The sequence below is a fragment of the Amphibalanus amphitrite genome, unplaced genomic scaffold, assembly GCF_019059575.1.
Source record: "Amphibalanus amphitrite isolate SeventyFive unplaced genomic scaffold, NRLGWU_Aamphi_draft 000230F_arrow, whole genome shotgun sequence".
Taxonomy (NCBI): domain Eukaryota; kingdom Metazoa; phylum Arthropoda; class Thecostraca; order Balanomorpha; family Balanidae; genus Amphibalanus; species Amphibalanus amphitrite.
Window position 1 is genome coordinate 549,451 of NW_024881725.1, and position 12,390 is coordinate 561,840.

The following is a 12,390-nucleotide window of genomic DNA, read 5'->3' on the forward strand; positions in this document are numbered from 1 at the left end:
GTGCCATCTTGCAGTGACACTTGTAGCTTTATTGGAAACGCCATTAATATTATGAGGAAAATAGCAGTTAGGTCGTTTCACAACATGCGAATCTAATGTAATAAGTCCTGACTTTATGCGCGCTGCATAGTGTGTGGCTTAGTGCTTCCCATGCAGCAACTTGGCACCGTTGTAGACGCCAAAATGCTTACGACCCCTGTGCAGGAAATAAAGGAGGGGTTGTACAATATCTACCGATATGAACAACAAAGAAGACGACAGCAAAACCCTGGCATTTGCTTCAAAATGTATATATTTGAATCGATTGAAAAGCAACCAAGCACCCCATCGTGTTTAAAGCACTATCACAAATGTCATCATTCGAAGCTTACATAATAACACTCGCAATGCATTCGGCAGATTAACGATACATGCAATCGTTCAATATCAGTATCACATTATTTCGTCACAAAGCAAAACACTGTCACAGTTAGTTCTCATGCCAGCCCAACTGATAAAATTTCGTAGTAACACATTTTGCACACGCATGCTGCAAAATGTTGCGATTGCCCGTGAAACGTATTCCACAATTACACGTCTCAAGGATTGGCTGGCGCCCACTCTGATAAATGATCCTACGGAGCAGCTGCGCACTGCTGGGACGATCGACAGCCAGGCATTTGTAGTATGCCGCCGCACTCCATCACATCTGAGACTATCTCTGGCAGGGAGAGACGTCCCCCCCCCCCCACAAACCGCACATCATCACCTCATGACGCTGTCCCGGGCGCTCCGTATCACAGGTGCGTCGGCGAACAACAGCACGAGAGTCACTGCATTCGCTGCCACCGAGCGAGCTACTTCACTGGCTGAAACTTTGGCTCCCGACCGTACGGTGAATATCGCCCGTTAGTTGTTTTCGTGCGAATGAATTCGCAAGAAGAGAGCACCTTGAGCGAAAGGATGTTACAATAATTACTGGCTAGAGTTAATAAGTACCTAGTAAAGCGTTCCTGGCAAGGAATTGCCAGAGCGTGAACCGCACCAAGCTGAATGGAAGTTAGATTCCTGGCAGTTAGATCCTTTGTACGTTGTGCACTGCGCGGCACCCAGCATGAGACGCAGATGGACACACACACACATACCAAAACGTTATTCCACTCGGGCTCCATCCACGGCCCTCGCCTCGACAGCGGGGAAGCCATCGCCCGACCCCTACCTCGTGCACTTGCACCGTCCCACTCTCCTCATTCCACAACTCACTCTCAGTCATTCTGTAAGGACCAGCGTAGACCACATTCTGCACTCGTTATCACAAATTAATAGCCCCCCCCCCCCCCCCCCAGAACCAACATCTCCAGTCCGAGTCAGGAGACTGGTTCGATGTAACTTTGGTCCACTATTTGATTCTAACCAGTTTGGCCGGTTCGGCTGCCAGCAGACTGAGGATGAAGGGCCCCTCCTGGCCGGGCAGGTAGGTGCTCGGCACGATGTTGTACACGCCCCGTGGCACATTCTCGAGTGCCAGTACCACAAACCCGGACCGATAGGCACCGGAGCTGCGCCGTCGGAAGTAGCCGGGCGCGTCCGAGGCGGCCTCCACACAGGTCACGTCCATACCTATCTGAAGAGAGGGGAGCCGGCGGTCAGACTGCAGGGGAGGGTGCTGGGTTCATATTTGCTGAATCAACTGAAGAGCCGGGGGTTTGAATGAGAATAAGTAGGAGAGGAATAGTGGATGACAGGGTATTTTAAATTCCTCTGGGGTAACGTTACGCCGTATCGCGCTAGAATATTTGCGTTGTTTTCGGTGGTGTCTCCCCAGAAAACATGCGACACATATAAGGAGTAAAGAAACGCTATACCCTCGCCATTCTTCCTTACCGCGAACTGACTGATCAAGCACCACCGTTGTACCCTCCCCCCCCCCCCCCCGCCTTAAGATCTCTGAGGGTTATCCGTCATCGCCCTCCCCTCCCCAATACGACAGTGACCTGTCACTCCCCATGAGCCCCGGTCGTCTGCCACTCTGTCACGGCGCAACGCCCCCAGGTGTTGCGTGTCAAACTACAGACCTTCCACCGAGACAGAACACCATGCCTGGCGGATGTGGCAGCCACCGGCGCGGCGGCGAACGCTACATACGGAATGACGATACTGAATAGCGGTCTATATTTCTGTGCGGTACTAGCAATTCGTTTTGATCTTGTGTCGGTAAAAATGTAACCGATGTACCAAGAAGTACTCAAAAGAAGCAATCTTTTTTCTATAAATCCTGAGTAAATTTCAAAAGCAATATTCGTGATCGATAGAATATATTATAATATATTCATTTTCGTCGCTTCGTCGCATGTCATGGGTACTAGTAGTTTGCTGAGCTGGTTGATTGTCATGCGGCCAGACTTGCTTCCTGAGCCGTCCCAGTATATTTTCACCTAACAGACGCGATAACGACGGTCACCACGTCCTGGTGGGTCTGCCCGGTAGATCCGTCCCCCAACCATTAGATCTGCCCCTCCCCGTCCAGGCCCGTCCCTCACCCGTTAGGTCTGTGCCTCACCTGCAAACCCTGTCCCTCCCCCGCCCCGATCTCTTCCCTCATCCGCCCCGGTCTGTCCCTCACCCAATAGATCCGTCTCTGAACCATCAGATCTGTCCCTCTTCCGTCCAGGTTCGTCGCTCACCTGGTAGACGCGCGGCCCCTTCAGCTGCAGTGTGATGTTGGCGGCGCCCGGGCCAGCCAGCTGCAGCTGGTAGATCGGGTTGTTGGGGTACGTCTGGGGGTGGTTGGTGCACCCGCCGGCCGTCACGCCCTTCCATTCGCCGGTCACCTGCAGAACGTCACAGGGCGGCGTCACGGGGGCGATACACAGGCGTCACTCAGGATCGTTACTGTTCACAGAGGATCCTGTGATACGAGAAAGCACAGGATACATAACTTCTACGTGAGGCGTCGGAGTTTGTGAGCTATTCTTTCGCGCTCATTCCATTGTAACCCATATACCTAAAACAGATCTTGAAGCTCCAAGAAGTGTATTAAATGCAAAGTTTATGTTTTTGTTTACTGGGTTCGTTTGTTAGGAAGTAGGAACCACATCCTATCCTACCCTGTGGTAGGTACTCAGCAATGCCATGCCGCGCCAACAACACGGCCATCTGTACTGTTTCCTGGTCAACCATCTCCCTTCCTCCCACCCTCTCCCCACCCCGCCCCTTTCCCCTCCGTACCGAGTGCTGCGTCGGGAGCCATCCGAGCTTCCTCAGCGAGAACGAGCTGGCGCTGTAGGCCCGCAAGGTGTAGTGGATCGTGTTCAGCTTCTCGTACTGGGCGATCACGAACGTAAAGGTGTAGTTGCCCGGCTCCTTGAGCGTCAGCTTGCACAGGTAGTGAGGCGAGTTGATGCGCACACCGTCCATGTAAGGCTCGGGGTCGTCTGCGAAATGGGTGGTGGAAGGAGGAGGGTTGACGTGACGTTAGACTTCAGAGGAGACCAAGGGCCTGCAATGCAAGGATGAAGTTCCTCTCACAGTCAGTGACAACACCCTTTCCTTCAGTCCCAGGACCTCCCCCTCCCTTCCACTCACCCTCCCCTTACTGGGGTAGTAGACGCGGGAGCCGTCGATCCGGCCCTGGGACCCCCTTTCTCCCTCCCCTCTTACTAGGGTAGTAGACGCGGGAGCCGTCGGTGCGATACACGGCCACGGTGATGTACTCCTTGTTGTTGCGAAAGTCCTCGATTTCGGTTATGTGTCGACTGAGCAGCACCCAGACCACGGTCGGACCGCGCACCTGACGGCCGGGTCACAGGTCAGGTCAGGTCAGGTCACCGGGGCTGGATGAATGCAGTTTGAAGTGGACGGAGACGGCGGCGACGCTGTCATTGACCGAGTTAGCTGGGTGTTGAGGCTGATAAGGATGATTTATGAAGGGCAATTGATTCGTACCAGCATGACTTACAATGGCGACAACTTTATGGAGGCTATTTTAGGAGACTCATATGGACAGACCGCGAAATAGACGAGAGGGGTAAATGGGGGAGGAGAGGTGGAACATGCTGGAGTACCCACGGGTCAAACGTTGGCGCGCGTTAAAATATAAGATGTACACCCGCGACTTAGATGACGATCCCATCCCACCAAATAAGGAGCGTTGGGGCCCCAAACTCGTGACTCATGGTGGGCGCGGAGCGGAGACCTCAAACGGGTGGGTTAGACTGCAGAGAACAGAGGGCTGCCCGATTCAGCCGGCCGAATCGACCCGCCAGTGCAATACCGCACCGACCGGGTCAGTTCATTACCGCAGCCTGTGAACAATGGACAGGAATAGATTATTCACCCTGGAGACTGAGGGGAACCGTCACGATGAGCCCTCAAATAGGTCTCGCGGGCGCCGGGCCGGTCTCACCCAATATTTACCAATACGTAAAAGCGCTTACCTCGAGCCGGTACTGGGGGTTCTCTCCGATGTTGTACATGTCTCGGATCGGACCCTGGCCCGCCAGCCACGTCCTGAAACGCACAGAGAAAACAATCGGCGATCAGACAATACGCTCGTGAACGCAGGTCGTAAATATTGAAAAACGAGCACGTTGCTGCGCGCTGATACGCAAGGCAAACGTGACCAGTCACAGCCGAAAGGAATTAGTAGTTGTGTCTGCAGGTACAGGTTACCGATACTGCCGATTTGACAAAGATGAAAGTCCTCATGGCCAAATGCCATCAATTAAATCAGATGGCTTGATCGGTTACGACGCGTTTGCTTTTGGATTGTATATAAGGTGTAGTCATTTCACGTAATATCGTGTTTAACCCCGCCTTCGGAGTCTCTCGGTCGACGAAGATTCTAGGTCGTCCGGCCAATCTCGTTCCATAACCGCAGTCAAGCCCCCGCTGACCTTGAACGTGATTGGCCGGACGACGTAGAATCTTAGTCGTCCGGGAGACTCCGAACGTGGGGTAAATTACTCCCATTTGAAATTTTGCCCATCATAAATTTCATTCAAGTCTTGATTTTTGTTTGAAAAGGACGTCCAAAGCACCAAGAAGAACGAAAGGCTCTAGCCCAGTAAACGACTTCAGTTTGTCCAATAAATAGCCCTCCCAACCAAACAGCATCTATCCAGCCCCACTCGCCCTCCCTTACAAAACCCGCCCCGCACCACTCACTGATGGTGGCAGAAGGTATGCGAGAACAGCTGCGGGTTCCAGCTCATGTAGAACACATCAAAGAACCGGCACAGACTCTCGTAGTCGATCCAGAACACGCCGTTGTCGAACTGCTGCGCCGACTGGGGGTCGTAGGAGAGCGCCGACCGCAGCGAGGGCGTCCAGTGGCGCTGATCCATCTCGGAGAAGTTGCCCTTCCAGCGCAGGTGCGACCACGGGTTCTTGAGCAGCAACAGCCGCTGGCCCTGCGGGGTGGGGGAGGGGGTGATTGAAGGAGTGGGGTAGATAGGGGAGGGAAGATGGGGATAATCTCTGTCTGAATGGTGCAAGTGAGAAACGAAGATTCACCGAAGCATAGACCTCTGTATGTAAACAGAGGTCTATGACGGAACCAATGCGCAAGATTTCCTTACGCAATACACAAACAAGACCATTGTTTTCAGCGAACGTGCCTCGTGGCTCCTTACCTGCACCTCCCGGATGTCGAGTACCGCGTAGGCGTGGGTGGGCACCAGGCCGGCCCGGTCGGCCGCCTGTTCCGACATCTCACCCGTGGCCACCGTGATCAAGACCTGGGACAGAGGTCGGGTCAGGTCACGGACCGGTCCCTGTACTGAGAGCTCCCGTGCTAGGTACCTGGGGCAGAGGTCATGTGAGGTCACAGACAGGCTCCCTGTGGGTTAGGGATCCTCTACTAGGGCGTCGTGGGATCTCTCTACCTCTCTACCTAAAACTTCTCTACCTTGGTCATCCTTAGATCTGACAAATCCCATAGCGCTGCAATGTTCCGGTCAGTCGACCTTTCCCCCGCGACAACCCTCCCGGTGGCTTTCCTTCCAGTGTCCCCTCAGTCTCCCTATGACCTGACCTGTCCGCTAGTGACACACCTCCCAGTGGCCTGACCTGTCCCTTCTGGTGGCAGTCGTGCAGCCGCCGGAACAGGGCGTCGGCGTTGAACTCGGGGTCACCGGGCCGGATCGACTGCCGCTCCGGAATCCAGCCCGTCAGCGCGTACAGGTCGATGTTCTGTGGAGGAAAGGGGGTAGATGTCAATGCCCCAGACAGCCCTACAAGTCTCTGAGGAAGAGCGGACACAGGTCGATGTAAAACCGGGAATCGTCGGAGGTACTCACACACAGCCCACAAGTGATTTCTGTGCAGGGACAGTGATCCAAAACGAACCAAGAAACTAAACAGGCACGCCAGTAAGAAAAAAAAATATGTGAAGCGAGCTGCCCAACTGCCCAGGATTTACCAGCGGTTCGCATCGTCTGCACGTGGACTGAGTCACGAATGAGCTGCCAGCTCTCATCCTTATTCGCGGGCAGCATGCACGGATGTAATATGTTTATGTCCCGTGGGTAAAATACGAGGCCATTTCACAGTGGCGACTCCAACCGCGGGAAATGAGCCGTGTTCCGGTAAAGCACGGTGGTTTAATGGAATGACGGTGAGAAACTGACTGAATCACGCTCCTCACTGTCGGGACACCACTGTGACTGCGAACAAATGAACCATGTGCGACGTGTATTGTATTGTATTGTATTGTATTCACATTGCGCAATCGTTCCATGGACTCATGGCTATTATGATTGACATGTCATAATGACGAGAGAGATGATAAAAACACACGCACACAACATTCCATTCAGTCTGCGTCCGACAGCCAGCTAACCGCTGCTATACTGGTTTGTTATCAGGTGATCTCGGAGGTTTGCTCTAAACTGCCGCGGTCCCATATCTCGGAGACATTGCGGCAGGGTATTATACTCCGCGACGGCGGCGAACAGAAACCGCCGGCGGCCAGACTCAGAGCGTATCGCGGGCCTGTGGAGCTGGCCGGCCTGCCTGGTGTCACGGTGGTGAACATCACCGCGTGTCACCAGACTGCCGTGCAGTTGCTCTGGTTGGCCGGTGGACAGCATCTGCTTCAACAGGGTCATCGAGTGGTACCTGTACATGTACATGTACCTGTACACGTGCGTGAGTGTTCATAATTACGACTGTAGCCAATCCAGATGCAAGACACATGATGGGCGGTGGGAACTGACACATGATTGAGGATTACTGTGGAGAACGCAGCTGGAGAGCCGGCGCCCACATAGTCAGTCTCACGCTTATGGTTTTCCGTCTCTCAGAACTGCAATATTTGTCAGTGTGCGTGTCTGCAAGGAATACAATCAACACAGTGATAGAGCGCGTATAACAGTTGCGACACGGCTTCATTCATTCAGTCTCACATCAACACCGGTGACTCAGCGGTTTCCACCCGTGCAACACCAGACCCGTTCCCGAGCCGCTCGTTCCAAACGGACTCACACTAGTCAAAGCTCATCTCTGCCACCGGTCTGAAGGAGTGCACACCTCCCACACTCTCCCGAAACTTCCCAGCTCCCCACCTCTCTCTCTCTCTCTCTCTCTCTCTCTCTCTCTCTCTCTCTCTCCACACTCCCCAAACCTCCCCGCTCTCCCCCTCCCACCCACTGCCGCCTCCCACCACTCACACTATTGGAGCCGGGGAAGTCGTACCCTCCCATGACCTTCATGTAGGCCTTCTCCAGTAGTGACACCCACAGCTCTCTGCGGTCGGCGGAGTAGGAACAGAGCAGCCGACCGTGCCGGTCCACCGGCAACTGGTCGTCAATCACCACCTTCCGCGGCACGCCGTTAATGTGCAGACGCACCATGTACTTGCCGCACGGGTTGTACACCTGGCGGACGGCGGGGGGGGTGACTTGTCGCGCGGGTTGGGCACTATGGATAGAGGCGAGGTTAGCCTTATGGCCTGATGCCGCGGAGATTCGTAGCGTGGTAGAGGGTGTCGACACGGGACGAGAGGATGCACAAGGAAATTGGTTTAAAGGTACTGATAAAGAGAAAGTGATGATTCAGCAACAGATTATTAGGCCACAACTAAAAATAATCAAAGGACCGGCTGAGCAATTAAATTAGTTTCTAAACATAAAGCAACATAAAGCTGCAACAAATTTATGCGTAGAGCTAAGTAAATTAAACGAAGGATACTGATGCCTACACAACAACCTGACCCTAGCTTCCACTAATCGCCGAAAATATCCACACATTCCCATCGCTACCGTTTTCATTCCGTCGCCGCGCGTCTCACCGGCTGGTTGTTTCTGTTTCTCGGGTAGATGATACTGGTGATGAGCGGCTTGTTGAAGCGCTTCTCGTAGAGTGCGCTCACGGCCAGAGACGCCACGAACGAACAGTCCGAGATGCACGTCTGCTTGATGGAGAAACAGTCGATTTTCTGCCGGAACAACCGCAGAGGGGCGTCAGAACACGGAGGGAAGATGGAGGTTACGGTGTAGATGGCGCTTATGTGCTGAAGGAGGCTGGACTGGATGTGTAGCCAATAGAAATTCACTAAAAATTAAGGAGCATAATTTCATCGTGTAAAATGGAGTAGCTGTTTATCGGCGAAATAAATTATTTTATGTCTGTTACTACTCAGCGTTATTATGACGTGCTCAAAAAGAGGATGTATTGAGTGTCGGTATCAGAATTACGGGTGACCTCAGCCCCGTACCTGAATCATGCACGGCTGTTCGGAGAGCTCTGTACCACACCCTGTAGAACAGTACCGTAATATACATGTAGACCGTACCTGAATCATGCACGGCTGGTTGGAGAACTCTGTACGCCCTGTAGTAAAGTACTATACAATTCATGTACCCCCGTACCTGGATCATGCACGGCTGGTCGGAGAGCTCCTCGGGCCGGGCCCAGCGGCTGAAGTCCCGCCGCTGTTTGGGTGACAGCGCCAGCGGCCCGGCCCGGTCGGTGAAAGGCAGCGGCGAGGCGAACCGCTCGCGCAGGTCGGCAGCCATGAACGGCACGTAGACGTTGTCGTTGATGCGGGAGGTGGCGGCCAGCACGCGCAGCTCGTCCTTGGTGTAGGCGTCCGAGCCGGACACCAGCAGACCAGAGCTGAACCCGCGGTGCAGCGGCGCCTTGTCTGCGGAGAGGAAGGAATATGGAGGGCGAATTGAGATCGAAGAAAACTGACAGCCGACCACTCGGTGAAATTTGAAAGGCTAAGCCGAAAGCAAACTAAATTATTCCGGACACAACCGTCGTAAAGATATACGAAAAAGTGTATTGCCACTGTAACACGTTCCCATAGAGGAGGCGGGCGTTTGACAGTCTCCTTTCGGCCTCTCCTCTCCAGTCCAACGCTACCCTGCCGTCTCCAGACTCAATCCCGCCTCCCCTTACTTCCCTTCCCAGACTTCCCTCTCCATCCTTCTATCCCGTTCGTACGCACCGTTCCTCGGTGACCTGGCCGGCGACCGGGCGGTTCCACCGCCGCCGCTGGCGCGGCCGGCCGGCGGCGGCGGCGTCTCGGCGGGCGGTGCTGACGGTTCCTCCAGCTCCAGCTCCGGTAGATCGTCCAGCTCCGGCAGCGGCGGCGGCAGCGACTCCAGCGAGGCGCCCAGGCTGGCCTTGAGCCGCTCCGCCCGACCGAGCGCCTGCTCAGCCGCCTCCGTGAACCGCGCACTCGGGAACTTCTTGTTCTGTGGATGGAACGGCCGGGCGGAGGGCAACGTTGGTTAGGGGGCTACTGATTGGTGGTTGCTGAGATATTCCAATGTTTATTTGTCGGTCGTATTTAGTGAGGTTTTTGCTACATTTCAATACCAAGGCAAGAGTTCACCTTTACATTGCTTGATCGCCATTCACATCCTTAGATCATCATCCTATGAGCCCTCCTCCACTGCCATAGTACCGCCTGCCATCTTACCACCTCCAGGGAGAGTTCCACAGCATTCCCACAGCTTTCCGTAGCTTCCATTTCATAGCCCTTCGCCCGCAATTTATCCTCATTTCTCCTCTATCCTCACCGCCTCGAGACAGAGCTCCACGGCCTGTCCGTAGAGTTGCAGCGCCTCCCTGGCGTTGCCCGCCTCGTCCTCGTCCAGTGCCTGCGACATCAGGAAGAAGACGCGCTCCATCTCGGCCCGCCCGTCGGCCGCCGGCGCGTGCACCGGCGCTGCCTTCGCCGCTGTCACAGGAGAGAGTCAGAGGGTGAGGAATCTTAGGAATGATGGCGATATGGGTGATTGGAAACTTTGATCATCAAACTGAATCTTCTGAAGAGCTCCCTCTGCGATCGAGTTGTGAGCGTTGAGTATTCCCGGGTTTCGGCACTTGGCAGCTGCACAAATTATGTTTAAAAATGAGTTAATAGAGTTGGCCAGCAGACTAACGAGCTGCCCGGCGGACTCACCCTTTTCGGAGAGCTGTTCGGCACGCGACAGGTAGTCGTTGGCGCGCTTCTCCAGGTGGGCGATGGTGGCGCCCGTTTTGCGCGCCTCGAGCAGCGCTCCGGCCGCCTGCACGTAGTGGTAGACAGCCGCCTCCTGGTGACCCGACCGGTCAAACGCCACGGCGCGTGACGCCAGCTCGGCGGCGCGCTCAAACAGCTGGCGGCCCTCGTCACCGGCCGGGCTGGACATGGCGCCCGGTTAGTCTGTGAAAGGGAACAGAGGACAGAGCTAAGTAGTTTCTGTCACTGAGCATGGTGGCTGAATGCTCTGCAAGAGGGGGCAGAATGGTAGGGGACACTTTGCTAGGAGAGCTGACCTTTGACCTGACCTATAAAATGGCAAAAGTACTGTCCACATTATTTTTTATGCTGTTTCAAGTGCTGCTTACTGCATGTTGCTATGAAACATAGGAGCAGAGTTAGATAGGGGTGTGAAAACACCCCTCCCAAGCACTGCAGGAAAAACTCAGACCACCAGGATGGTGCGGGATAAACTGACAACACTGGCAGATCAGAGGATCAGGGGAGGCTTGATTGGGCTCTATAAGCTGGTCCATGGACATGACAAGGTGAATGCTTGAGAAAGGTTTCTGAAACTAGAGACCAGAACATGCACCCATGCCTCAGACTACAAGAGCCAAGGCATTCACTGCACAATGTACAAACATTATAAATTTTTCTATTTAAGGTCAATTGAAGAACTAATGGCATCAATTCTCTAACTCTTGAGTCAGATTGAGATAGGCCATGGCCAGCTTTCAGAGGCACATTAGCCTTTGGCATATAAATTTTCCTATTACCTGTAATTCAAGCATGTGAGCTCAAATTCAAATCCATTCAAACATGCAAGCTAATAGTTTTTTAAACTCCCGAACATGTGTTACAAGCAGTCCAACCAAACATCAACCCACTCAAAAACAAATATGACTGCCATAAAACAATGAGAAGAGGCAACATGCCATTAGCATCCCCCTAGACTATAAGGTATTGTATAGGTACGGTGGATGTAGCATGAGCAGGCACCAGTACCTACCTACCACAGCTCGTACCAGTTACGTGCACCACAAAATTATTGGCACCAAAGTACATGCGTATAAACTATATAATGGAACAAAATTGAAACTAACATCAGACAGCATATGGTGCACATTCTATTCGTACTTTGAGCATCTCATTTTTCGTCTAACATAGATAACATGGATTTTCTTAAACATTTAAAAAGGAGCAAAGAATTTATCTAGAAAAAAAGTTACAGTAGGTACCTACCTGATAAAGTAGATAAACAGACAGCGGAAGAACCTCCAAAAAAACTTGACTCAATATTTCATTCCAATCAAATTCCAACCACCAACCCTCGAAAATTATCACCGAATTTCTCCAAAATGTATAATAATAGCCTCTGTATTGTGTGCCTCCCGTGCGCGCTGTGCCATTTTTTTTGCAGCCGATTCGGCAAACATAAACATCTCCGTTCTCAGCGGCGTGTTTTGCATTAGCAACTACCGCTGTTGACCAATGAAACGCGACCTTTACCGGCACTGAACTTTGCTAGCAGCAACTTTTTATGGCGCTATGCGTTTCTGAACACATATTTACTGGAGCTTTTGAGGCGTAATCGACGGAGAATGCGGCTACTGAATTATTTACCTGAACCTATGGCAAACATTGGGCGTATTCCTCGGGCTTTGGGGCTTATTTTTGGCTGGTCTGTGGCTTACCAACTTGATAAATGCACAGAAACGATGCCTTAATTTTTCTTTTTCCTCTCATTGTCATGTCGCCTGTCTTAAAAAAGGAAAAGATCGAGAGCACTTTCCTGCAAACTGATTAACCAGCTCAGTGCTTATTGTAGGTATATATGGCCTGGTATATACTTCAAGTTCAATGTTCATTACACGCTAATACCGTGATATATGAATATTCGGTTTGCTAGCTTCTTGCACATGTTCCATCCA

At 52.8% G+C, this 12,390-nt stretch overlaps 1 protein-coding gene across 2 annotated transcripts; it reads right to left on the bottom strand.

Moving 5' to 3' along the window:
- Positions 1–274: 274 nt before the first annotated feature.
- Positions 275–11,909, bottom strand: LOC122385781 (calpain-7-like). 2 transcript variants are annotated; one of them, XM_043374279.1, is made up of 15 exons: positions 11,702–11,909; positions 10,397–10,639; positions 10,011–10,171; positions 9,434–9,683; positions 8,850–9,124; positions 8,270–8,416; positions 7,650–7,856; positions 6,049–6,171; positions 5,613–5,717; positions 5,146–5,390; positions 4,416–4,488; positions 3,640–3,769; positions 3,208–3,413; positions 2,664–2,810; positions 275–1,603 (listed from the first exon to the last, which is right to left on the bottom strand). In XM_043374279.1, exons 2-15 carry the CDS (start codon positions 10,623–10,625, stop codon positions 1,379–1,381), a joined length of 2,523 nt encoding a protein of 840 aa, XP_043230214.1. In that variant the 5' UTR covers positions 10,626–10,639; positions 11,702–11,909; the 3' UTR covers positions 275–1,378. The 2 variants fall into 2 exon arrangements, with proteins under 2 accessions (XP_043230214.1, XP_043230215.1); XM_043374280.1 differs by having other exon boundaries at positions 10,397–10,642; positions 11,714–11,844.
- Between the last annotated feature and the right edge of the window lie 481 nt (positions 11,910–12,390).